This window comes from Pelophylax lessonae (genome assembly GCF_965119305.1).
Source record: "Pelophylax lessonae genome assembly, chromosome: 7".
Taxonomy (NCBI): Eukaryota; Metazoa; Chordata; class Amphibia; order Anura; family Ranidae; genus Pelophylax; species Pelophylax lessonae.
Genome location: NC_138774.1, coordinates 275,905,273 through 275,931,372, shown reverse-complemented (window position 1 = coordinate 275,931,372; position 26,100 = coordinate 275,905,273). Strand labels below are relative to the sequence as shown.

The 26,100-nt window shown below is 47.7% G+C and overlaps 1 protein-coding gene across 1 annotated transcript; it reads right to left on the bottom strand.

Annotated features, from left to right (window-relative positions):
- Nucleotides 1-7,298: 7,298 nt before the first annotated feature.
- TOR1B (torsin family 1 member B) lies at nucleotides 7,299-25,528 on the bottom strand. Its single transcript, XM_082263095.1, has 5 exons — nucleotides 25,274-25,528; nucleotides 21,367-21,632; nucleotides 16,838-17,013; nucleotides 11,535-11,653; nucleotides 7,299-7,547 (listed from the first exon to the last, which is right to left on the bottom strand). The coding sequence occupies exons 1-5, from the start codon at nucleotides 25,482-25,484 to the stop codon at nucleotides 7,303-7,305; spliced, it is 1,017 nt and encodes a 338-aa protein (XP_082119221.1). The 5' UTR covers nucleotides 25,485-25,528; the 3' UTR covers nucleotides 7,299-7,302.
- Between the last annotated feature and the right edge of the window lie 572 nt (nucleotides 25,529-26,100).

The following is a 26,100-nucleotide window of genomic DNA, read 5'->3' as shown; positions in this document are numbered from 1 at the left end:
AATATGTTGATCGGAAGGGAGGACTCCTCCCCCGACCAAGTGCCCTGGGCTCCACCCCAGCCCGACAGGCTGGCATCCGTGATAATCACCATACACAGTAACGGACGGAAGGATTTTCCTTCTGACACAGCCGGGGACTGGAGCCACCACAGAAGATCCATTCTGGCCGGCGACTCAATGAGACACTTAGATCCAAGGACTGAGGTAGTCTGTCCTACCTGGCCAGGATCTCCGCTTGAAGAGACCGTGTGTGAAACTGAGCAAAGGGTATCGCCTCGAAGGCCGATACCATCAACCTAGGGACCGCATGCAGGTCCTGAGTGACATGGATGGCTTGTCCCTGAGGGACCTGATCTCGTCCTGTAAGGTCTGGAGCTTGTCCTCCGGCAAGAACACCTTTGCCTGAGCAGAGTCCAGGACCATTCCCAGATAGGGAAGACGAACCGAAGGAGACAAGGTCGACTTCTGTACGTTGATGGTCCATCCGAACTCCTGGAGCGTCTGCACTGTAGTGGACAGATTGCGCAGCAGGTTCTGGCTGGCACTCGATCGTAAGAGGAGATAGTCCAGATATCCCAAGACCGCAATGCCCTGTGCCCTTTGCAGGCCCAGAACAGGCACCAACACTTTTGTAAAGACTCTTGGAGCCGAAGCGAGACCGAAAGGTAACGCCACAAACTGATAGTGTTCCTCCGCTATTGCGAACCGAAGGTACCTCTGGTGACCCTCAAAAATGGGGATGCGTAGGGACGCATCCTTCAGGTCGATAGAGGCCAGGAATTCCCCTGGACTCAGGGAGGCCACCACCGAGCGGAGAGATTCCATACGGAACTTCCGAATGCGCACAAAGCGGTTCAGCGCTTTCAGGTCCAGAATAGGACGTACCTTGCCCTCCTTTCTGGGCACAGTGAACAGATTGGAATAAAACCCCCGAAACCTGTCCCGACGAGGCACCGGGACAATCACCCCTTGGGCAAGGAGGTCCTGCAGGCGCCCTGGGGTCAAATGAAGATTTGAGGGAAAGAATCTGTCCGCCGGCAAAGAAATTCGATCTTGTACCCCGATTGAATGATTTCCTGAACCCACCTGTCCGGAATTTCGGAGCAGCCAAGGTTGGAGGAAACCGCGCAAACGTCCCCCCACCCCTGAAATGGGTGAGGGCGCCCCTTCAGGCAGAGGCAGATTGACCCGCCTCAGCGGCATTGCCGGACTTCTGCTTGCCCGCCCAGGGCTTCTTCTGGCTACCTTGGCCCTTGAATTGATTCCTAAAGGCACGAAAGGAACCTTGATTGGGTCGAGAGGCGGAACCCCGCTTGCCACGAAAGGACTTGTTCTTCGGGTTCTGGGGCAGCATCGTGCTCTTGCCCCCTGTGACGCCTTTTACCAAGGTATCCAACGCCTCGCCAAAAAGGAGAGAACCAGCATAGGGAAAATCAGCAACTGTTTTCCGTGACGTCTGGTCAGCCGACCAGCTCTTCAGCCAGATCAGTCGACGGTTAAGCACCGCGACACTTGACAGGCGTGCGGCCAAAGGGGCCTCATTTAAGGCCGCATCGCACAAATACATGACTCCTTGGTGAATTTGATCCACCATAGCCAGCGTGGCAGGTGGGGCAGAATCAGACGCGAGGTTGCGTCTAAGCACCTTAGTCCAATCCGCCACCGCCTGAGCCACCAGAACGGACGCGAAAATAGGTTTGAGCAAGGAACCCGCTACCGTGTAGGAATGGTGGGCAAGAGACTCCAACCTCCTGTCCGTGGGATCCCGGAACACCGGGGTGTCCTCAGTGGGAATCAAGGTAGCCTTGTTTAACACGGCCACAGTGTGATCCACCTGTGGAGGCACACACCAGCGCGAGTCTGTAGCCCGCGCAAAGGGATAAAGCAGTTCAAACCGACTAGGTACCGTGAATGGACATTTTAAATTGCGCCACAGTTCATTCACAGTGTAATGAATCTCAACAGGGCAGGGAAAAACCTGCGCCAACTTGCGGGTCCTGTGTGTACCAAATGAGGACACAATGCCCGGAGGACTGGGCTCATCCTCCAAGTGTAGTGTTTCTTTCACAGAAGAAATCCACTCATCCATAGTCGCGCATTCTTCAGGCGACCCCGGGGGAGAATCATGAACCCCCTCCACCTCCCCCTCAGACCCCAGTGGGTCCAGGGACGAGCGAGACCCTGAAAAGGGCACGCCAGCCACAGCAGCCACATCACCATCTGAATCAGAGGAGACTTTTCCTAGCAGCTCGTTCAGCCATCAGCACCTCCATTTTGGACACTAAAGACGCCACTATGGCGGCCAAATCAGGTATAACAGGGGCCACAGCAGGACTGGGGTCCCCCACCAGGGCTGGAGGGAATTTGCTGTCCTGAGATTCCATTGCCCAAGTTATATAAAAAAGTGCAATAAAAAGGTACTGGCCCTTTAAGATCGCTGCGGAGTGCGCAGCCCACCGCTATATGCACAGTGAACACAGACCCCCAAAAGGAGACAAAACTGAGCCAGGAAGGACAAAACAGAGTTATGGAAGAGACAGTCTGCAGAGCCCCCACAGAGTGTTACCACACCGATCGCTGCTTCAGAGGAAAAGGAAGTGAGGTCATCAGAGGCTGAACTAAAAGCTGCAAGACCCAGGGAAAATGGCTGCCCATAGAACTGAATGGGAGACTTCGGCAAGATGGCTGCCGAACATGTGATCGGAACGATTGTTCTGCCACACACAAGATGGCGCCAAAACAGCATGCAGTTAAGCCCACAGTGAAGCCAGACATGCTTGCCCATACTTAAAATGGCGGACCGCGTGGATTTTACCCGCTGCGGCCGCCGCACACGCAGTCTGCACCCCCAAAACACCGCAGTGACACAGGGGAAGGGGCCCCCAAAACCACACAGCACCGCAGCGCATGTACAAGAGACCCCCGCAGGGATCGCATCAGGGAGCACCACACAGGCACAGACATGGGGAACACACAGCAACACAGGACTGCCACCCCAGACAGAGGCTCCACACAGAAAGTACTTACCCGTACCAGATGGCATGGGGTGCCTCTTTGAACGGAAAGCCGCTGTCCTCATCTGACAGGGAATGCCGTTAGCCAAGAAAAGGACACTGCAGCACCGCAGATGTCTCCAGTGAGGTAGCCACCTCACAGGCTGCATCCCTGCTGCGAGCAGGGATGGGTCATTCATAATGCCAGGACGAACACATGGCTGAACGCTCGATGGCGTGCTGGGGATCCCTCTGCCCTGGAGAGCCAGGGCGGTCAGTCCGATTCCCAGCTCCGCAAGAATCCATCTTCATCCGAAGACCTGACTAAAAACTAAAGCTGACAAAATAAACAGCTAGTAAAGCAAAGAAAAAACTGACATTTTCAAAGAAAATCAAAGATAAAAGATTGGAAAGGCTGAGACTGGAGCCCCAGCACAGAGAAGCCTGACTACTCCTGACGCTAGGCAGAGACAAACTGAGTTGGGAGGGATCACTGCAGGGGGGTATTGACCAGTGGGACAGCCCCCATGGGTTTGTCTATGCTAAATGCTTTTGTTCTTTTGACTAAGTCTTATGTCTAGCTACTCCTGCGGAGCGGAAGTCAATACCCAATAGTGATGACTTAGAGGAGGCAGCGACTGTCGGAGGACGTAAGAGAAACATATATTATATTCTTTCATGTACATGTGACACCTTAAGGCTGGGTTCACATTGTTCCTGTTGCAGGTGAGCGTGTAAATCACATGCACTTATGCACCCGCAGCCAAAATGCTCTGAACTTTTGCAGATGCCATAATTCATAATGCCCCCCTCCTCCAAGGGAAAATGCAGCACTGTATATGCATATATATATATATATATATATATATATATATATATAGTGCAAAGACCTTTTCCCTGCAGGTACATTAGCCCATTCAAATGAATAGCCCCCTGTGTCTGTACCAATGCAGCATGCTTGAAACGCAAAGTACGTAAGTGTGTACCTAGCCTAAAAGCATTGCAGTAGTTTCATTTCAGGATATTATTATATTATATCAGTATTCTTACAAAGAAGCCAGCAGGTGGAGCTCACATTTTTTCCAGTTTCCTATTTATCTCCTGTTAACCGCTTAAGATGTGGAAGTTTAACCCCCCTTCATTGACCAGGCCATTTTTGTGATACGGCACTGGAACTGACAATTGTGTGAAACGTGCAACGCTGTACTCAAATAAAATTGAGGTCCTTTTTTTCTCCCCACAAATAGAGCTTTCTTTTGGTGGTGTATGATCACCTCTGCGGTTTTTATTTTTTGCGCTGTAAACAAAAAGACCCCGACAATTTTGAAAAAAGAAAAAAAATATATATTTTGCTATAAAAAAAATACCCAAGAAAAAAAAAAAAAAAAATTCTAAAACGTCCTTATCAATTTAGGCCAATACGTATTCTGCTACATATTTTTGGTAAAAAAAAAAAATCCCAATAAGCGTATATATTGATTGGTTAGTGCAAAAAGTTATCGCGTCTACAAACTATGGGATATTTTTATGGAATTTTTACATATTTTACTAGTAGTGGCGGTGATCAGCGATTGTTAACGGGACTGCGATATTGCAGCAGACAAATTGGACACCAAGTAAAAAACTTTTTTGGGGACCAGTGACACCAATACAGTAATCAGTGCTTAAAAAAAAAAAAAAAAAAATGCACTGTCACTGTAGTAATGACACCAGCAGGGAAGGGGTTACCATCAGGGGCGAGCAAAGAGTTAGAAAGCACTCCCTAGGAGCAAACCTAACTGTGTTGGGGGATGGCCTAACTGGAGGAAGGCAGAGATTCGTGTTCTTGCTTAGCAGAAACACAAGATCTCCATCTTGCTCTCTGACAGAAAGGCAGTCTGCCTTGTTTACATAGGCAGACCGCCGTTCTGCCTCTCTTGTGAATGATCATCGCGTCCACCAGACCTGCTGATTGGCTTCCTCTGGGTCTGACCACAGCAGGAGAGGGTCGCGGGCAGTGCGTGCCCCAGACCCTGTGCACAAAATCACGTACATGCAGGGCTCTTTTTTCAGCTGGAACTCCGTTCCACCACCTTTGGCTCAGGCCCTCTTCTCCCTTCTCACCACTATCACTCATAAACACAGAGGACTGGCTTCCTGTGTTTTCCAAGTGCAGTATGGGGACAAAGGAGATGCCGGTGCCTTGGGTGCAGTGCGGATGCTGACACCCCCCACTGGATGATCTCTCTGCAAGTGAGAGAGGCGAAGCCACCTACAGTGTAAGGGGGAAGTAATAGAGAAGAAGCGGGGTGAAAGTGAGATGTGGATGGGGGGATGCAGAACAAAGCAGCTACGGAAGAAGGATGAACTCTGCACTCTGTGTGTAGCGCACCCCTGAACTCTGCACGTAGCGCACCCCTGAACTCTGCACATAGCATACTTCCAAACTCTGTACATAGCACACTCCTAAACTCTGCAACTCTGTACATAGCACACTCCTAAACTCTGCAACTCTGTACATAGCACACTCCTAAACTCTGCAACTCTGTACATAGCACACTCCTAAACTCTGCAACTCTGAACGTACCACACCCCTAAACTCTGCAACTCTGAACGTACCACACCCCTGAACTCTGAACGTACCACACCCCTGAACGTACCACACCCCTGAACATACCACACCCCTGAACATACCACACCCCTGAACATACCACACCCCTGAACATACCACACCCCTGAACATACCACACCCCTGAACATACCACACCCCTGAACATACCACACCCCTGAACATACCACACCCCTGAACATACCACACCCCTGAACATACCACACCCCTGAACTCTGAACATACCACACCCCTGAACTCTGAACATACCACACCCCTGAACTCTGAACATACCACACCCCTGAACTCTGAACATACCACACCCCTGAACTCTGAACATACCACACCCCTGAACTCTGAACATACCACACCCCTGAACTCTGAACATACCACACCCCTGAACTCTGAACATACCACACCCCTGAACTCTGCACTCTGTACATAGCACACTCCCGAACTCTGCGCGTAGCACCCCCCCGAACCCTGCACTATGTACATAGCACACCCTGGAACCCTGCACTATGTACATAGCACACTCCCGAACCCTGCACTATGTACATAGCACACTCCCGAACCCTGCACTATGTACATAGCACACCCCTGAACTCTAAACTTAGTGAAATTTTGACCAATTTGGGGGAGGGTCATGGTTGACTTACTGCACCTATTTTCTGAGGAAAAAAAGCCCATTAACACAATTTCGCGCAGGAGGGACGCCCTGCCGCAGTATATCTACGTGGGGCGCCATCAAGTGGTTAAAGAAAAAAAAAAAACAACCTGGAGCTTACATGTGAAATGTACAGACACAGATCCTCCCACCTCCCTCCGTTCCACACCCAAAATTTCAATCAAAAGACAACAAGTTAAAAGAAGAGTGTCTACTACGTTTTTTTTTTTTAAATGTAATTTTTATTTACAATGTATTTAATTATAAAACAAAAATTGTGCAGTTAAACATATAAATCATCATCATCATCTTTTAACATCAGTTTAAAAACCATTGACCCTAAACCATTTTTGGTTTTCTATTTTAGCTGCAGTTTCTGACCTCTTTAACATCCTAGTTTTCACTGGCAGGTGAAGTCCGAGCTTTGCGTACCCCTCTGCAGTCAGTGATTGGAAAGGATCTGCATCACAGCCAGGAAGAGATCAGCAATGGCCGCCTTTGTGTTCCTTCCATGACCGTTTCCTGTTCTGAGGCCATTTCTTATAGATTTCAAATCTGCAAACCGTTTTATATTCTTTATATTTACTTGTATAAAACCCGTACTTCAAGGTGCATCCATGACACAGAGTCTGTTAAATTGCTGTTTTTTTATATGTATAATAATGCTGCAAAACCAAAAAGGTGGATTGAACCCACATCCTACCTGTGGCACAAGTGAAATATAATTCTATGTTTTACAATATGCAGATTGTGGGTGAGAATAATGAAATCTCAGCCATAAAATGTGTAGGTTTACCTGGGATAGGCTGAATACACTGGGAAAGAAGGACTGTAAGGGGAGTCAAGGTATACTTTCACCTCTGTATTAGGGGAGTCCCTGAGAAGCTTGGCTAAATTTGCACGTCAGTCAGTCATTCATGAAATACCCAAATCTTGAGAGCCCAGAACAAGGATAAGGCGAAAAGGGATCGTGCCTTCGCTGACCAGGATCGTGCCTTCGCTGACCAGGATCGTGCCTTCGCTGACCAGCAGCTGGCTAAACCAGACCGCAGCGACTAGAGATGAAGGTTCAGTTTTGTTGTGACAGTTTTGCAACCTTTATTGGAGAACATTCGAGTTTCCTTAGGGAAATAAGTCATCTCATCGGCCACACGGGATGCCAGCTCTTCATCAGGCATTAACCCGCGATGTCTTAGCTCCGCCATGACGCACTGCTTTATGTGTTTGTACTCCAGCGGCAGAAAAGGGACGTAGAAGTCAATCAAATTCTTGTCAATCAGGCTGCTGTGCCAAAAGCCACCTGGAGATAAAAACACGGTTGATTTAAAAGCGGAATGAGTCATGTGATCGACCATATTCAAAAAATATAATCTTCTTTAACTGCTTGTTTGTCAGGGCAATTTTAAATTTTTTTGCAGACATTAATCCCTCTTGCCGACCGCCCAACGTAGTCTTACTGCGGCAGGGCGGCTCGGCTGCGCAAAATCACGTAGTACTACTAGGTGATTAGGCACAGCGGGAGGCGGGAGGAGCGGCGGCAATTGCCGCTGCTCTCCCGTGATCATTGGAGAAACAAACAGAAGACCCACCTGCTTATGTAAACAAAGCAGGCGAGTCTTCTGTCAGACAGGCAGAGAGAGATCACGAGTTTCAGCTAAGCTACAACCCCCGATCTCTCTGTGCCCGTCACAGAACCCCCCCCCACAGTCAGGCATACATTAACCCCTTTGATCACCCCCAGTTTTAACCCCTTCCCTGTCAGTGTCATTATTACAGTAATAGTGCATATAATTTAGCATTGATTACTGTATTAATGTCACTGGTCCCCAAAAAGTGTCAAAAATGTAAGTTAGGGGCCCGATCTGTCCGCAGCAATGTCGCAGTCCCGCTAAAAATCGCAGATCGCCGCCATTACTAATAAAAAAATAAATAAAAATTCCAAAAATCTATCCCGTAGTTTGTAAACGATTTGCGCAAACCAATTAAAAATACGCTTTTTGGGATTTTTTTTTTTTACCAAAAATATGTAGCAGAATAGAAATTGGCCTAAACTGATAAAAAAAATTCGATTTTTTAATTTTTTTATTGGGAATGTTTTATAGCAGAAAGATATGGCGTTTTTTTCAAAATTGTTGCTCTTTTTTTGTTTATAGCGCAAAATCTAAAAAACGCAGAGGTGATCAAATACCACCAAAAGAAACTCTATTTGTGGGGGGGGGGGGGAAGGATTATTCATTCGGGTACAGCATCGCACGACTGCGAAATTTGTTGTTAAAGCAACGCAGTGCCGAATCGCAAAAAATGGCCTGGTCATAAAGGGGGTAAAACCTTGCGGTGCTGAAGTGGTTAAAATCAGTTTTGTTTTTTTGTTTTTACTAGAAATGCTGTACGCATAAAGAAATATATTTTCTGAGAATAAAATAGTGACAGTTGTATTTTTTTTTTATGATGCATGAAATTTGCACAGCTATTTGTCAAATGCAGATCTTCAGAAAAAAAAAAAATATACACTGAATTGAATTTTGCGAAAACACAAGATTTTACCAAATTTCTTGGTAAAATATAAAAAAGACAGGGGGTGCATCGAGTAAATACTTACAAAATATTGTCAACCCTTAAAATTAAATGGCCCTTTACAGTCCAAAGGTCATTGTAATTACTGCAGGTCCCTATGACTTCACGTAAATATTCATGACATAATGTTTCATGAAATGTCTATGTATACATGTTAAATAAGAAGAAAATCCATGTCACACCCAGCATATTTTTACGAATATAAATGACAAGCTTTGTAGTGTACAGTGGAATATGAAATCTTTATTTAAATAATGCTTGCACAGTAACAACGTACTTTTCGTCATGAAGCCATACATTTTTAAAGCTGCATTTCCCTGGCATTGCTGTAACACTGTGAACACACTAACTTTAGCTGAAACTGTTACCCCTGTTGTAATTTGACCAATATACTGTAACTGGAGAAAGATTAATGGCCGCTCATGCTTGGGGATAAAGCATCAGTTCAGGCAGTCATGATGGAGGTGCAGGCGGACTGCTATGGATGGCACAGACATTCAGATGCACAAAATGCAGCACTTACTCTTTTAGGCCCAAGCCACAGTCATGATGGAGGTGGTGTCGGCGGACTGGTATGGATGGCACAGACAGTCAGATGCACAAAATGCAGCACAGTAATCTTTTTAGGCCCAAGCCACAGTCATGATGGAGGAGGTGTCGGCGGACTGGTATGGATGGCACAGACAGTCAGATGCACAAAATGCAGCACTTACTCTTTTAGGCCCAAGCCACAGTCATGAGGTGCAGGCAGACTGGTATGGATGGCACAGATCTGAAGCACAAATACGGCACTTACTCTTGGAGAAAGAACAGTAAATGGGTGCTCCTGCTTGCCGGAATAAAGCAGTTCAGGCAGTCATGAAGGTGCAGCTGGACACTGTGATATGGATGGCACAGTTAAATGCACAAAATGCGGTGCTTACTACTCTTAGGCCGAACCTACAGTCCCACAAACAGGCAGAAAAGAGTTCACAGAAAGGCGCCACTCAGTGGATTAGATGCTTAATAATTTTATTGACATATATTTTACATTGGTGTAAGCATATAGGACTGGTAGGTGTCCTTCCGGGTCCGCAGTTTGCCCTTACTGTCAGTCAATGGCCAGCAGCAGCCGAGGAGATGAGCCAATCAGGCAGCGGGGAGGGCCGGCCGCGGTTTGCCTGAAGACTGTGACTGGCCAGCTGCAGCAGCAACAGCCGGGAGATTACAACCAATCAGGCAGCGGAAGCGTCACTGGAGGGTGGGCCGGCCACATGAACGTGATGACACGGGTGTGCGGTAACCGAAAAGGTTACCGCCCCCTTCCGTCTCCTCGGCTGCTGCTGCTGTTGGCCAGTGACAGTAAGCGAATACCACGGACCCGGAAAGGACGCTTGCACCGATGTAAATACAGTTATGTGGCAATAAAATCATTAGGTAATAAAATAATTAAACAAAAAAAATCATTAAGCATCCGCTCCCTGCTCCTCCACAGTTCTCATATTCCATGACTTTTCCAAAACCTAGTGGTGTTTACTAATTTTCCATGACTTTCCCAGGCCTGGAAAGTGTCATCTAAAAATTCCTTGACTTTTCCAGGACCGTACGAACCCTGACATATGCAACAGAGGGAAATCTCCTTAGGATGTTTAGGAGCAGAACAAAGACGGTAGAACAATTCCCCCATAAAGCAGAACTTAATAAATAATGATGTTCTTTAGCAAGAAGCACACATTCTACAATAATAATTTTGCTCCCAAACTAGTGCGCACTGTAAATTGCCTCCAGCATTGCTCCGGTTTCTTTTGGCTGGAGGCTCCATTTTGCTGAAGCCCAGAGCCCCTGAGCAACAGTATATATTTGGGCTGTCAGCAGATCGTCCTCTAGCGGCTCTTATTTTCGGCACAATGTCAAAAATAGAGGAGCAATTGATCATGTGCAGTGCAAGGGGAGATTGTGTATTACTGGATTTTAAACAGTATGGGCACCTATTTTTAATGTTTAACGTTGGTATACCTTAAAAAGGGGCCAGCCTTAAGTGATCTAGCAGGGCTTCATTTTATGACTAACGTTTCACTTCAAATAAGAAGTAAACCCGTTTAAAAAATGTAAAAAAAAAAAAAACCTGTAAAGACAAAAGGCATAATGAGCTTCGCATACTAGCTCATCATGAAGTACTTACCTAAAAACGAAGCCCCCTCAGTGCCGACAAGACGGCCGACCTGCTTCCTGGATCTCGTCCACCGGCCATGTGATTGGCCGGGGGCGCGATTACATCACTCCCACGCATGCGTGCGGGAGCCGCCGTTCACGGCACTGGCATCTGAAGGAACGGCACGGTTGGCGGTTCCTTCAGAGCGCATGCGCCGATGACGTCATCGGCTGCATGCACTGTAAATATCTCCTAAACGGTGCAAGTTTAGGAGATATTTATAACACCTATAGGTAAGCCTTAATGTAGGCTTACCTTATAGGTAAATGTAAACAAAAGGGGTTTACCTCTTTAAGGCAAAGGAAAGAACCACCTTGGGGAGGCAAATAGGCCCTGGACCTCAAAGCAACCTTTTTTTTTTGTGTAGCACAAGAAATGGCTCTTTACAGGTTAAGGCCCCAAATTCCAGATGTGTTCAGGTCTTTTTGTTTGCCTTTTCGAAATGTATTAAAAAAAAAAAAAAAACAAAACAAAACAAAACTGAGCTACAAAAATGTTCAGCTCTGACCCAACAGCACTTACTATCTTTGTTGTTGAATAATTCGACAGAAAGCACAGACTCCAGATCCTGCAGCTCCAGATCCTCTCTCCTCTTTACGGATCCCAGCACCAATCTGTTGATCACATCACCCCCTGCATTGCTAATGGGAAACAAAGTAAATTATGTGATGCAGCGTTTTTTTATTCCAATACCGCCAAACCTAGAAAGAAAAACCTGATGAGTGGATGGAGTAACAGATTCCTTTAAGGCGATATAAAATCCATATCTTGTGACTTGATTCCATTTTTTGATCTTTGTTCAACAATTATAAACCATTAAATCACACTCTATAAAAAAAATTGCTCACGCCAGGGTAGAAAGTGGGCTACATCAGTGGTCCTCAACTCCGGTCCTCAGGGCCCACTAACAGGCCAGATTTTAGGTATTACCTTGGAGAGATGCAGACTAGAGTACTGCAATTACTGAGCAGCAAATGATATCACCTGGGATGTATTTCAGTTATCTTGCAAACCTGGCCTGTTAAGCCTCGTACACACGTACCGAATTTCGGCCGAACGATCGGCCGTCTTTTGTCCGGTGCTGTCCTGTCGGTTGAAAAGTGCTAAAGACTGCACACAAATTTTGTCGGCCAACAACAGCCGACTTCAGAAGTGATGTCATGTGATGGTTTACTTTCCGTGTGTTTTTTCTTCTCTGAGCATGCCCAGTCTTGCTCATCTGCTGTTTGTCGGCCGAATTCTGTACTGACTGGCGAACAATCGGCCGTTCTGGTGACGGCCAACAAAAATTTTAAAGTCTGCACCCCAGATTCTGTTCGGCCGAAAAGTCGCAGTCGGTTGTCGGAAGCATCATACTAACAAGCCGACAATCGGCTGATCGTTCGGCGGCCGACAATCGCTACGTGTGTACGGGCCTTTAGTGGGCCCTGAGGACCACTGGGCTACATGGTAAATATCAAGTCAAACCATGGTTGGGAGAAGTGCGGTATTAAATAATTATACAGGTAACTGTGCACACTTTTCTTTAGCTCAGCATTTTTCAACCAGGGTGCCCAGGCAGGGGTGCCTTGGCAAAATGCCTAAAAATTGCATACAAGCCGGCTTGTGGATGAAGGCTGCCTTTTAGGGCTCTTTCACACAAGCGGACCGTTCAGATCCGCCTGTCCGTTTTTTTTGGCCGATCTGAACGGTCACCCCATGCATCTCTATGGGGCATCGGATGTCAGCGGAGACATGTGCGCTGACATCCGACCCGATCCGTCAAATCTGGACGGATGGAAACCCTATTTTCCATCCATCCAGTGGATCGGATGAGAACGGACCGACGGTCCGTTTCCATCCGATTTCCCCCATAGAGATGCATGGGGAACCAACAGCTGTGTCTCCGCACGCAGCGCAGAGAACAGCTGTCATCCTGCTGCTCAGCGGGGGATTGGCGGATCGATCCCCCGCTGAGAAAAACGGATGGAGTGTGTGAAAGGGGCCTTATAAAAGCTACAGGTGTTCATTGTACACCATTACAACCTTCTAGCTGCAGGCGTCCTAACCACCAATGCATTCATCAGTTGATATGGAGGATGTCAGTCACCTACACAGCATCCTTGTATACCCCTCTCTGTCAGCGCTGGGCTCACATTAGCTGAGTGATGGAGAAAAACAGAGAGAAGAGAAACATTGGAATACTAGACCAGTGTTTCTCAACTCCGGGCCTCAGGGCACACCAACAGGCCAGGTTTTAAGTATTACCTTGGGGAGATGCAGACTAGAATACTGCAATCACTGAGCAGTAATTGATATCCCCTGTGATGTATTTCAGTTTTCTTGCAAACCTGGTCTGTTATGCCTCGTACACACGCATCGATTACTGGCCGGGAATTTTCGGCCAACGTCCGATCGGCCGATTTTCGGCTTGTTAGTATGATGCTTCCGACAACTGACTCCGACTTTTCGGCCGAAAAAAATCTGTTGTGCAGGCTATAAAATTTTTGTTGGCCGTCAACACAACGGCTGATTTTCCGTCAGTCAGTACAGATTTCGGCAGGAAAAAAAATCTGATGAGCAAGACTGGGCATGCTCAGAGAAGAAAAAACACACGGAAAGTAAACCAGCACATGACATCACATTCCAACCAACAAAACACCACTCTGGACAAAAGTCGGACGATCGGTCGGCCGATAATCGTTGCGTGTGTACGAGGCTTTAGTGTGCCCTGAGGACCGGAGTTAAAAAAACACTGTACTAGACTACCAGCTTGCTAAAGTGTATTTGCATTGAAAGAATAAATCTTCTCTAACGTTGGGCGTCCTACTTGTGTGGATGTTGCTGCATTATGTAAAACTATTGAATCGTTTTTACATTTTAGAATGGGGTACCCCAAGACTGTCCATAATTTTAAAGGGTGCCTTGACTGAAAAAAAGGTTGAGAAACACCGATTTACCTGTATGCCTAGTCCTTGCTTGTACAATGAAAACTAGATAGACAAGAGAAGATTTTATTCGGATTGCTTCTGAAAAACAAAATCTAGGCTAACAAATGCTACAGAAAATGAACAGAAAAAAAATTCAAAGATATTTAGATTTGACAACAGAACATCAACAGTAATCTAAGAGAAAGTTTGGGATACTGTAAACTAAGAACAGAGAGAGATCATAAATAACTCTTGCTTGTGATTTTAAGCTGGTTTATGATCCGGGTTTTTACATAGTTTTTATAGTATATTCGTATTGGGTTAATTATGATTTTGGGCAATGCTAGAGAAAGTGGTGTACTATTTGCATTTTGGGAAGTTTGATTTTCTTTTTTTCAATTTGTTATTTAATTTTACATTGCATTTTAATAGTGAATGGTTTCTTAGAGAATAGTTTTAATTTTTTTTATTGGCAATAGCAGTTATTGGTAGTTTTATTGTGTTATTGTGTTTTGTTCTGTTCGTTTTTGTGATCTAGTGTTGTCTTTGGTGAATGTAACTATATTTAATTATTTCCCTTTGGGATTAAAGCGGTTGTAAACCGCGGTTTTCTTTTTCCCGGACCTGCAAGGTGAAGGCATAATGTGCTAGTAAGTGAAACTTACCTAAAAACAAAGCACTCCAGCGATGCAATGTAATCGCTGGAGGCAGCTTCCATCTTTACCCGGTCTTCCTTCTGGGTTCGCAGTCTCCAGCGGTGGGAGCTGCGATGATGTCACTCCCATGCATGCACGGGGGAGCCATCATTCACAGTGTTCTGTCAGAATACCATACCCTATCAGAATTCCATACCTCCTTCATTTCCTGTTGCGGATCAGCTGTGGCTTCGTCATGAATCAGCTGTAGCCGCGTCACAAGTCCTACTGCGCATGCGCAGAATACGTAGGGCATTTTGATACCATCGTAAGGGGTCATGCAAAAGTCCTAGGGTGCATGCTCACCAACGGGTCGGGCAGCGGGATCTCTGATAACAAACATCCATCCAATTTCCATGGCCCACACTGCGCCGAGCCGACACTGCAGCGACCCGACAATCCCATCTCCATGGCTCACACTGCGCCGAGCCGACACTGCACCGACCCGACAATCCGATCTCCATGCCCCACACTGCGCTGACCCGACAATGAGAAAGTGGGCGTGTGGGTAGGGAATAGGATTGTCCCATTGTCGGCTCGGCGCAGTGTATGCCATGGAGATCGGATGTATGTTTGTTATAAGAGATGCCGCTACCCGATCCGTTGGTGCTCATGCGCAGTAGGACTTTTGCCTCACCCCCTTACGATGTTATCAAAATTCCCTACCTATTCTGCGCATTCGCAGTAGGACGTGTGACGCGGCTACAGCTGCTGCATGACGAACCTGCACCGGAAACTACATAGGTAGGGAAATCTGATGGAGTGGGGTTTTCTGATAGAACAACGGCACAGGTATCTGAAGGAACGGCAAGGGTGGTCGTTCCTTCAGAGTGCATGTGCCGATGATGTAATTGGCTGCATGTAAGGTAAATATCTCCTAAACGGTACATGTTTAGGAGATGTTTACGGTACCTATATATAAGCCTTATTATAGGCTTACCTACAGCCATCTCTGTACTCACAGTCTCCAAATGCGCTCCTGTCCCCTGGCACCAATCCTCCTCCTGCTAGCACATGTAGAGTGACCTGAGGGTAGCCAGCAGCTATGCCCAAACTCCACATGCAGAGGGAAGCAGGGTCCACATACTGGTTTGCCCCTCCCCTCATGCAGTTTCTTGAGACACGTCACATATCCCAAGAGGCTGCAGGACCATTCACAAAGAGCCAGCTGTTGTTCCTCAGCCACAGCTGGCTCCTGTTTCCAAGATGGCAGCTCCAGGGACCTGCAGCGCTAAGAAGAACCAGCTGCGGGGACACAGTGCTGGACCCCAGGCACTGGCAAGTACCTGATCTTTGAAAGTCAACAACTACAGTTTACAGTTGCTGCCAAAAAAATAAAAAAAACTGAAGTTCCTCTTCAAGTACACACCGATCAGCCAAAACATTATGACCACTGACAGGTAAAGGGAATATCTTGTTACAATGGCATCTGAGAATTGGTGGGATATATTAGGCAGCAAGTGAACACGTTGTCCATGAAGTTGAAGTGGTGAAAGTAGAAAACAAAATGGGCATCGCAGTTTGTTGTGTATGGGGCTATAAACCCCATGGTGACCCGTGTCCACAGCCAAAAGCTTCTACGATGGTCACATGAACATCAGAACTGGACCACGGAGCAATGGAAGAAGGTGGTCTGGTCTGATGAATCACGTTTTATTTTACATCATGTGGATGGCCGGGTGCGTCACTTACCTGGGGAAGAGATGGCACCAGGATGCGGTATAAGAAGGCAAGTCAGCAGAGGCAGTGTGATGTTTTGGGCAACGTTCTGCTGGGAAACCTTGGGTCCTGCCATTCCTGTGGATGTTACTTTGGTGGTCCATGCCTCAATGGGTCAGGGCTGTTTTAGCAAAAGGGGGCCCTACTCAATATTAGGTGGGTGGTCATATTGTTATGGCTGATCGGTGTATAGTGCCTGCGTCTGGCTCCATAGTGGGAGCTTCAATGCGCCTTCTCCAAATCAGTGGTAAAGTTGATATTTGCATATATAATCTGGGATCAGAGGCTCTGGGCTGTTTTAGCAAAAGGGGGCCCTACTCAATATTAGGTGGGTGGTCATAATGTTATGGCTGATCGGTGTAAATCTTTGACACAGCGTTGTGATACAAGGATGTACCTAAAATCAAGCTTTGACTTTTTATCTGCTTTAAGTAGCTAATCACACATAAATTGAAAATGAATGCACCGTAGGAAGTGATTTTCTTTCCTTTTTCTTTGGTACCTGAGGAAAATGAAGATCGCTTTACGGTACGACACACCATCAATCTGATCATAATAGTCCAGGAACGGCTTGATCGTGTCAATAAGTCCTTGATGCAACTTGTCCATCTCGTCAAATATGAATACGGATCGAGGACAGCTGGTGATGTTTCCACGAATCCATGACTGTATCTGATCCTGAATGATGGAAGAGGACCTTGGGTATTAACAGAAGACTGGATCTACATATCAATGCTACATGGTTACAGATTGCAGGCATCTTAAGGCTCTAAAATGCCAACTTCACCTTTTTTTAGGCAGAATTTCACTTTTCATAATAAAAAGAAGCCTTTTCTGCCCATCCCAATATGCTTAGATATTATACTAGTCCACGGCAGCTTTTAGTCCCCGTTCACACTAAGGCGACCTGTGAGGCGACCTGGTCGCCTCACAGGTCGCCGTAGGTCGCCTCCCATAGGGAAGCAGCGGACCAGTTCTAATAGGAGCGACACAAGTCGCTCCGACTTAGAAAAAGGGTCCGGAGCTTCTTTGGGGCGACCCGGAGGCGACCGCCATAAACTTCAATGTTATGAAGTCCGTGGCGGCTGCTCCAAGGTGGCGGCGCGGTGCGAAGTAGCGTCGCCCCTATGTGAACGGGGCCTTAGCCTACACTTCTGCTCAGAATTTCAAAGAAAAAGCTTACTGAGCCCTGCCATCCTGTAGCATTATGCGACTATCCAGGAAAGTTCATATCCCATAATGCACTGCCATGCATCACAGGACAGGCCATGTTTTACCTCTCTGGACTAGGGATGCACCGATCCGATACTGCCACAATAGCTGGATCGGGGATGGGGATGGTGTCGGTAAAATTAACCGATTCAACGGGCTGATCCGGTTTTGCTGAGTCCCGGCTCAGCCGCCCCTCACTTGGTGCAGTAGTAGTATGGGATGGGAGGCGCTACTTCCTGTATAGTCCCGGCTCAGCCGCCCCTCACTTGGTGCAGTAGTAGTATGGGATGGGAGGCGCTACTTCCTGTATAGTCCCGGCTCAGCCGCCCCTCACTTGGTGCAGTAGTAGTATGGGATGGGAGGCGTTACTTCCTGTATAGTCCCGGCTCAGCCGTCCCTTACTTGGTGAAGTAGTAGTATGGGATGGGAGCCGCTACTTCCTGTATAGTCCCGGCTCAGCCGCCCCTCACTAGGTGCAGTAGTAGTATGGGATAGGAGCCTCTACTTCCTGTATAGTCCCGGCTCACAGGCGGAGTGATATCAGATGCACTCCGCCTGTGAATGGAGGAGCCGTACACATGAAGCAGCGGCTTTGCTCTGTACTGCAGCCGCTTGCTTTATGTGTGTAGTTCCGGATTGGTACCGGTATCAGTATCGGCAGATACACAATGCCAGATATCGGTATCGGGACAAAAAAAAGTTGGATTGGTGCACCCCTACTCTGGACCACGTCGTTTTAAATTCCACGCACTTTAATTACATTTTTATCAATGGCGCCCGTTCACATCAGTGCGTCCCTGTGTGGCGTGATTTTAGAAAAGGTTTTTGTGCTACTTTGGTGTGATTAACCCTGCATTTTGGCCCCATAGGATATGCAAACCCCATCCAAAAACGCAACCCAGTCTCAAATAAGTTGCACTACATAAATCGCACTGAAATGGGATTGCAGTGTGAACCTAGCCTTACTATAAGTACTAAGGTTTCCATAGTGAACTGTATGCAGATTTTTTTTTTTATACCACTGAATAATCTGTAGTATAGCTGTGTTGATGTCCTTTCCTTACATGTGGAATATACTGTATTTTCTGGCGTATAAGACTACTTTGAACCTCAAAAAGAATCCCCAAAAATGCGGGGGTCGTCTTATATGCCAAGTATAATATCTCCAAGGTAACCTAAGTATAAGTATTACCGGTAGATGTAATCTCTCAAGACGCTGGCTGTGTGGAAATCCTGTACCGGTATACCGTATGTACCGTAGCTTCGGCTACATACAGTGTACCACGCTGAGCCAATCAGGGAGAGCGATGTATTCTATTATTGAATGCAAAGCCTGCTCAGATTGGCGGAGTAACATCAGCCCGCCTCTCCGACTCTGCCAATCCGAGCAGGCTTTGCATTCAATAATAGAATACATCGCTCACTGCGATTGGCTCAGCGCGGTACACTGTATGTAGCCGAAGCTACGGTACATATGGAATACCGGTACAGGATTCCCACACAGCCAGCATACTGAGATTACATCTACTGGTAATACTTAGGGTACCTTGGAGATATTATGAGAGATTACATGTATTACAGTACTTGGGGTACCTTGGAGATCTATGAGAAATCTGTTTTTCAATGGTGTTGCCTTGCTTCGGAAGGGGGGTAGTCTTATACGGCGAGTATAGCCCAAAACCTATGTTTTATCTTGAAAATTAGGGGGGTCGTCTTATACGCCGGAAAATACGGTATTTTCTTCTATGCTAATTTTGTAAACTGACAACATTATTCTAAATAAACAGTTATATTATAAAAAAAAAAAAAAAAACAAAAGGCTCAGATTTGGGCTGCAAACCACAAAGTGGTGGAAATAGGAATGCAGAAAAGAGGCAACTAAATCAATAAAAAAAAAAAAAAAAAAAAAAAGGTACATGGAGGAAAGGTTTACAAAACTATTACCCCCCAAAGTTTAATAGAGGGAGATCCTATTACATAGTTAGGGAGGTTGAAAAAAAGACATCCGTCCATCCAGTTCAACCTATGATGTGTGTTTGTTTGCTGTTAACCGTACATTGTATACCCCTGTATGTTGTACATTGTATACCCCCTGTATGTTGTGCATTGTATACCCCTGTATGTTGTACATTGTATACCCCTGTATGTTGTACATTGTATACCCCCTGTATATTGTGCATTGTATACCCCCTGTATATTGTGCATTGTATACCCCCTGTATATTGTGCATTGTATACCCCTGTATATTGTGCATTGTATACCCCTGTATGTTGTGCATTGTATACCCCTGTATGTTGTGCATTGTATACCCCTGTATGTTGTGCATTGTATACCCCTGTATGTTGTGCATTGTATACCCCTGTATGTTGTGCATTGTATACCCCTGTATGTTGTGCATTGTATACCCCTGTATGTTGTGCATTGTATACCCCTGTATGTTGTACATTGTATACCCCCTGTATGCTGTACATTGTATACCCCCTGTATGCTGTACATTGTATACCCCTGTATGCTGTACATTGTATACCCCTGTATGCTGTACATTGTATACCCCTGTATGCTGTGCATTGTATACCCCTGTATGTTGTGCATTTTATACCCCTGTATGTTGTGCATCGTATACCCCTGTATGTTGTGCATTGTATACCCCTGTATGTTGTGCATTGTATACCCCCTGTATGTTGTGCATTGTATACCCCTGTATGTTGTGCATTGTATACCCCCTGTATGTTATACATTGTATATCCCTGTATGTTGTGGTCGTTAAGGTGTCCATCTAATAGTTTTTTGAAACCATCGATGCTCCCTGCTGATACGACTGCTTGTGGAAGAGAATTCCACATCCTTACTGCTCTGACAGTGAAGAACCCCCTGCGTATTTTAAGGTTAAACCGTTTTTCCTCTAGTTTTAGTGAGTGGCCACGTGTCTTATTGTATTCTCTTTCTTTGAATAGTTTGTTCTTTATGCTAATATAGTTTTATATAAAAATATAAAAACTACCTATATAGAAGATTTAGTTGAATATTCACCACAATAGACATTCCTATTCTTGTGATAGGAACAGTCTTCCAACGGGACTGGTTATATCAAAGTAAATTTGGATGTTGAATTACAATATAAAAAAAGAAAAGAAAAAAACAGTGCCAGCGTTTCTGATTTAACATAGTAGGTACACGCACCTACGTACATATTTGATGGGCTTGTTTCAGCAAGTAATTCCCCCCCGTTAAATAAAATTGGACAATGCTTTCACACATTTTGTCTTTTCTCTGAATTAACTAGAGATTCAGAGGGGTTTGTTAAGCCCCGTACACACGATGAGATTATCGAACGATCTGTTTACACAAGCGGGCGGATCTCCAGACTAGATTCCCCGACGATCGGGGAAGAGCAGCGGCGATCGCCGCCGCTCCTCCCCTGGCCCGACTCCCGCTGTGAATGAAAACAGCGGGAGAGAGCCTCCGGCGGCGCGCGATAGTACTACGTCGCTGGACGATAACGAACCACTTTGCCGCAGTACGGTCAACGTGACCGGTCGGCAAGTGGTTAAAAAGCGTAAACACAGTTGAGTGATAATAAATGGCTTCAGCCAAACACGAACCATGAGTGAAAGAAAAAAGTTTTTGTGTTCTCATTCATATTCTTTAAAAAATGGCAAAGAAATCATAAATTCTGCCAGAGTGTGTAACTGTCTGTCATATATACATACATATATATATATATACACGCACCCACTGCCTTACAAAAGGCCAGGGGCGTTATTAAGTGGAGTTCTCCAAATTGTGGAATTATGTGAGCTTTACAGAAGGTAAGAGTACCTTGTACAGAGGAATTAAGTTGCTGTGTGGGAAATGCAAATCTGATATGAAAAGATGGACGTATTTGCTCTCCATCCCCTTCTCATGAATGTTCTCTGCGATGAGTTTGCTGATGAAGTTCTTGCCGATGCCGGTCCATCCATGCAGGGACAGAGCCAGGGGCTTCTTGGGGTTTTCATTGTTCATAAAGCCGGTGATTGCTCGGAAGATGACATCACGGGCCAGGTGCTGCCCAATCAGTTTATTTTCCAAGTCTTCACGGAAAGCTGAAAATATAAAGAAGTGTTACAGTGGAGCAACAAGCTAATAAACTGCAAAAATAATCCCGCCCCATTTAGAGGACTCCCGCCCCATTTAGTGGACTCCCGCCCCATTTAGTGGACTCCCGCCCCATTTAGAGTTTTTTTTTTCCTTTTAACTACTTGCCGACCGCCTGCTGTGTATTTATTTACTGCCAACAGTGTGGTATGTGGTTTTGTACAAAAGCCACTTGATGGCGTGATTGTGCCATGATTGGCTACAGGGGATGTCAATCATTGGGTCCGGCAGTCCGCAATCATCCCCAGGAGAGGCAGAAACAAGACAGATCACCTTTCTGCAAGAGGAGAAGATGGAGATCTTCTGTTCATGCTAAGCAGGAACACCGATCTCTGTCTTCCCCCAATCAGTGAAACTCCCCCCCCCCCCCCACAGTTAGCAAGCACCCCCTAGGGCCATACTTAAACCTTTGATCATGTGCTATATAAATCCTGTAAAATAATAATGTCAAAACTGTAATGAGAGGGAGGGACTGCACAGGAATGCCCATGTTCCCCCCTGCATGCTGGGCTACACCAAAGGCATGGGAATGCAAAAAAAGTAACGCCACACCACACGGCTTGGTACTGCAGAATCATGTGGTTTGGTGGCCATAAACATGGGAAATGCATTTAGGGTGGCATTAACAATGAATGGCTCCCATCTGTCTAACAAGGACAGCACGTTCCACTGTGATATGGGAAACAAACACAGGATGCACATTTCCCGCACACTTTAGGTCAGTTCTTAGGCTCTGTACTGCAGGAAACCCTGCAAGGGACACATCCACACTTGGCATAGCGTTTCTGCTTACGGTTTTTAGTGAGTTTCCTCGTGTCCCACATCCCACCGTCACTCCTATCCCACGTCCCACTCCAGTCCCTCATCCCGCCGTCACTCCTATCCCACGTCCCACTCCAGTCCCTCATCTCGCCGTCACTCCTATCCCACGTCCCACTCCAGTCCCTCATCCCGCCGTCACTCCTATCCCACGTCCCACTCCAGTCCCTCATCTCGCCGTCACTCCTATCCCACGTCCCACTCCAGTCCCTCATCTCGCCGTCACTCCTATCCCACGTCCCACTCCAGTCCCTCATCTCACCGTCACTCCTATCCCACGTCCCACTCCAGTCCCTCATCTCGCCGTCACTCCTATCCCACGTCCCACTCCAGTCCCTCATCTCGCCGTCACTCCTATCCCACGTCCCACTCCAGTCCCTCATCTCGCCGTCACTCCTCTCCCACGTCCCACTCCAGTCCCTCATCCCGCCATCACTCCTATCCCACGTCCCACTCCAGTCCCTCATCTCGCCGTCACTCCTATCCCACGTCCCACTCCAGTCCCTCATCTCGCCGTCACTCCTATCCCACGTCCCACTCCAGTCCCTCATCCCGCCATCACTCCTATCCCACGTCCCACTCCAGTCCCTCATCTCGCCGTCACTCCTATCCCACGTCCCACTCCAGTCCCTCATCTCGCCGTCACTCCTATCCCACGTCCCACTCCAGTCCCTCATCTCGCCGTCACTCCTATCCCACGTCCCACTCCAGTCCCTCATCCCGCCATCACTCCTATCCCACGTCCCACTCCAGTCCCTCATTCCGCCATCACTCCTATCCCACGTCCCACTCCAGTCCCTCATCCCGCCATCACTCCTATCCCACGTCCCACTCGAGTCCCTCATCCCGCTGTCACTCCTATCCCACGTCCCACTCCAGTCTCTCATCCCTCTGTCACTCCTATCCCACGTCCCACTCGAGTCCCTCATCCCGCTGTCACTCCTATCCCACGCCCCACTCCAGTCCCTCATCCCGCTGTCCCTCCTGTCCCACATCCCACTTGTATCCCTCGTCCTACTGTCACTCGCGTCACCCCCCGTCACTCCTGTCCCTTGTCCCATCACTCGTATCCCCCGTCATTCCTGTTCCTTGTCCCGCCGTCACTCGTATCCCTCGTCACTCCTATCCCACGGCCCATTTGTGTCCCTTGTCCCATCTGAGCGGGTATAGCATTCTGTCAGAACACCGTCCCACCTCAGCCCCGCCTCCTCTCAGTCAGATGTTCGCTATACACATCGGACCTCGAGAATGTCTTGTGCGCATGCGCACCGGGGACTCGAACGGCCGGCGGAAGCGACGGGGGTATCGCAATCTGAGCGGGTATACCATTCTGTCAGAACACCGTCACTCGTGTCCCCTGTCATTCCCATCCCACTCCTGTCCCTCATCCCTCCTGTTGCATATCCCAATGTCGCTCATGTTCCACCGTGGCTCGTCCCGCCGTCACTCGTGTTGTCACTTGTACACCACGTCCCACTCGTGTCCTCCGTCATCCCCATCTCACTCCTGTCCCTCGTCCCGCCGCCACTCCTGTCCCACATCCCTCCTGTTGCACGTCCCAATGTCACCCATGTCCCACCATGGTTCGCCCCGCCGTCACTCGTGTCCCCTGTCACCCCAATCCCACTCCTGTCCCTCCTGTTACACGTCTCAACGTCGCTCATGTCCCCCTGTGGCTCGGCCCACCGTCACTCCTCTCCCACTTGTCCCCATTGTCCCGCCATCACTCGTGTCCACGCCTTTCCCACCCTGGCTGGCCCCGCTGTCACTCATGTCCCACTCGTCACTCTCCTCTCGCCGTCACTCCGGTCCCCTGTCCCGCTGTCACTCCTGTCCCACTCGTCACTCTCCTCTCGCCGTCACTCCGGTCCCCCGTCCCGCTGTCACTCCTGTCCCCCTCGTGCCCCTCCTCCCGCCGTCACTCCTGTCCCCCCTCGTGCCCCTCCTCCCACCGTCACTCCTGTCCCCCTCGTGCCCCTCCTCCCACCGTCACTCCTGTCCCCCTCGTGCCCCTCCTCCCACCGTCACTCCTGTCCCGCTGTCACTCCTGTCCCACTCGTCGCTCTCCTCCCGCCATCACTCCTGTCCCCCGTCCCGCTGTCACTCCTGTCCCACTCATGCCCCTCCTCCCACCGTCACTCCTGTCCCCCGTCCCGCTATCACTCCTGTCCCCCTCCTCCCACCGTCACTCCTGTCCCCCGTCCCGCTGTCACTCCTGTCCCTCCTCCTACCGTCACTCGTGTGGCACATGTGACAGTCATCACTGGAATGGTCTGTACCACACACACACCAAAGAAGCTCCGGCAGCTTTTGGGGAGCGCAGCGCTGAGTCGGCTAACAGCGAGCCATTGTGAATTGATGGCACTCACAGGTCTGCTGCACTGAGATATTTGTGTGGTTTTACACACAGAGGGTGAATGTGGCCCTATTGCTGTCTGTGTCCCCATTGTGGAGATTCACCCTCTCTGACTGTCCTGGTGACCACAAAAACCCCAAGGGGAAACCCAACATGTCAGAGTTGTCACCGGAATAGGAAGTAGGGGGGAAATCATCCAATGGGGACACCTGTTCCACAGACAACTGGGAAGGGGCATTTCCTGTCACTGTGGGAGATGAGTTCTGACTTCCTGTTGTGTCTTCAGGACAGGAAGTGAAGGCCCTCAGTACCCCATACACACTATCCAATGAATGATCAGATTCATAAGAGCAAATCAGAGATAACCACACCCCCTCCCCCATGCTGGGCAGTGTAGTTCTTCTTCCCCCTCACCTGTACTATTATAGGCGTTCTCCTCACAGCACTCCACCAGGCGGCCGCAGTAGAAGCGGGGATAGGAGAGGTACCCGGTCAGTGCAGAGGCGGTGGCAATGGCGATAGCTGTGGTGACGGGCTCCAGGGCCAACACAGCCGACAACAGGGGACCCAACAATACCCCCACAGACAGCCATGACCCCAGAGGACAGCGCCTAGCTCCTGCCATGGGAGCTCCAAACTGCGCATGCGCCCCCGCCTCCCGGGCTGTCCGCACTGAGAGCTGAGCATGCGCACAACTCTCTTCTCCTTTCGCGTTCCCGAGATCAGAGCGCTCCATCCCGCTCTGGTGCGCGCTCCCGCCTCACTTTCGTTTCTAAATTCTGCTTATAGTTCCTTCTATGCAGTGACGTCATTTCCACATCCAATCCAAGCTGACATTAGTTATATGATGACTCTGGGAACTTATTATTATTATTACCCGCCTCCTCCCCAATCCTTAAAATGAATAAGAACATTTTTTTTTTTTTTAAAATTCATAAAAGTTTTTATTCCAAAAGAATGGCGTTTGAAAAAATTTCTGCGCAAATACAGTGTGATATAAAAAAGTTGCAATGACCGCCATTTTATTCCCTAGGGTCTCTGCTAAAAAAAAAAAAATTATATACGGTATATATAATGTTCGTGGGCTCTGAGTAATTTTCTTGCAAAAAAATTATGATTTTTACATGTAGGAGCTGAGTGCCAGAAATGGCGCGGTATGAAAGTGGTTAAAGGGACAGAGCAAAAATAAAAAAATAAAATGAATAAGAAATTTTTTTTTTTTTAATTGCACTGTCCCTTTA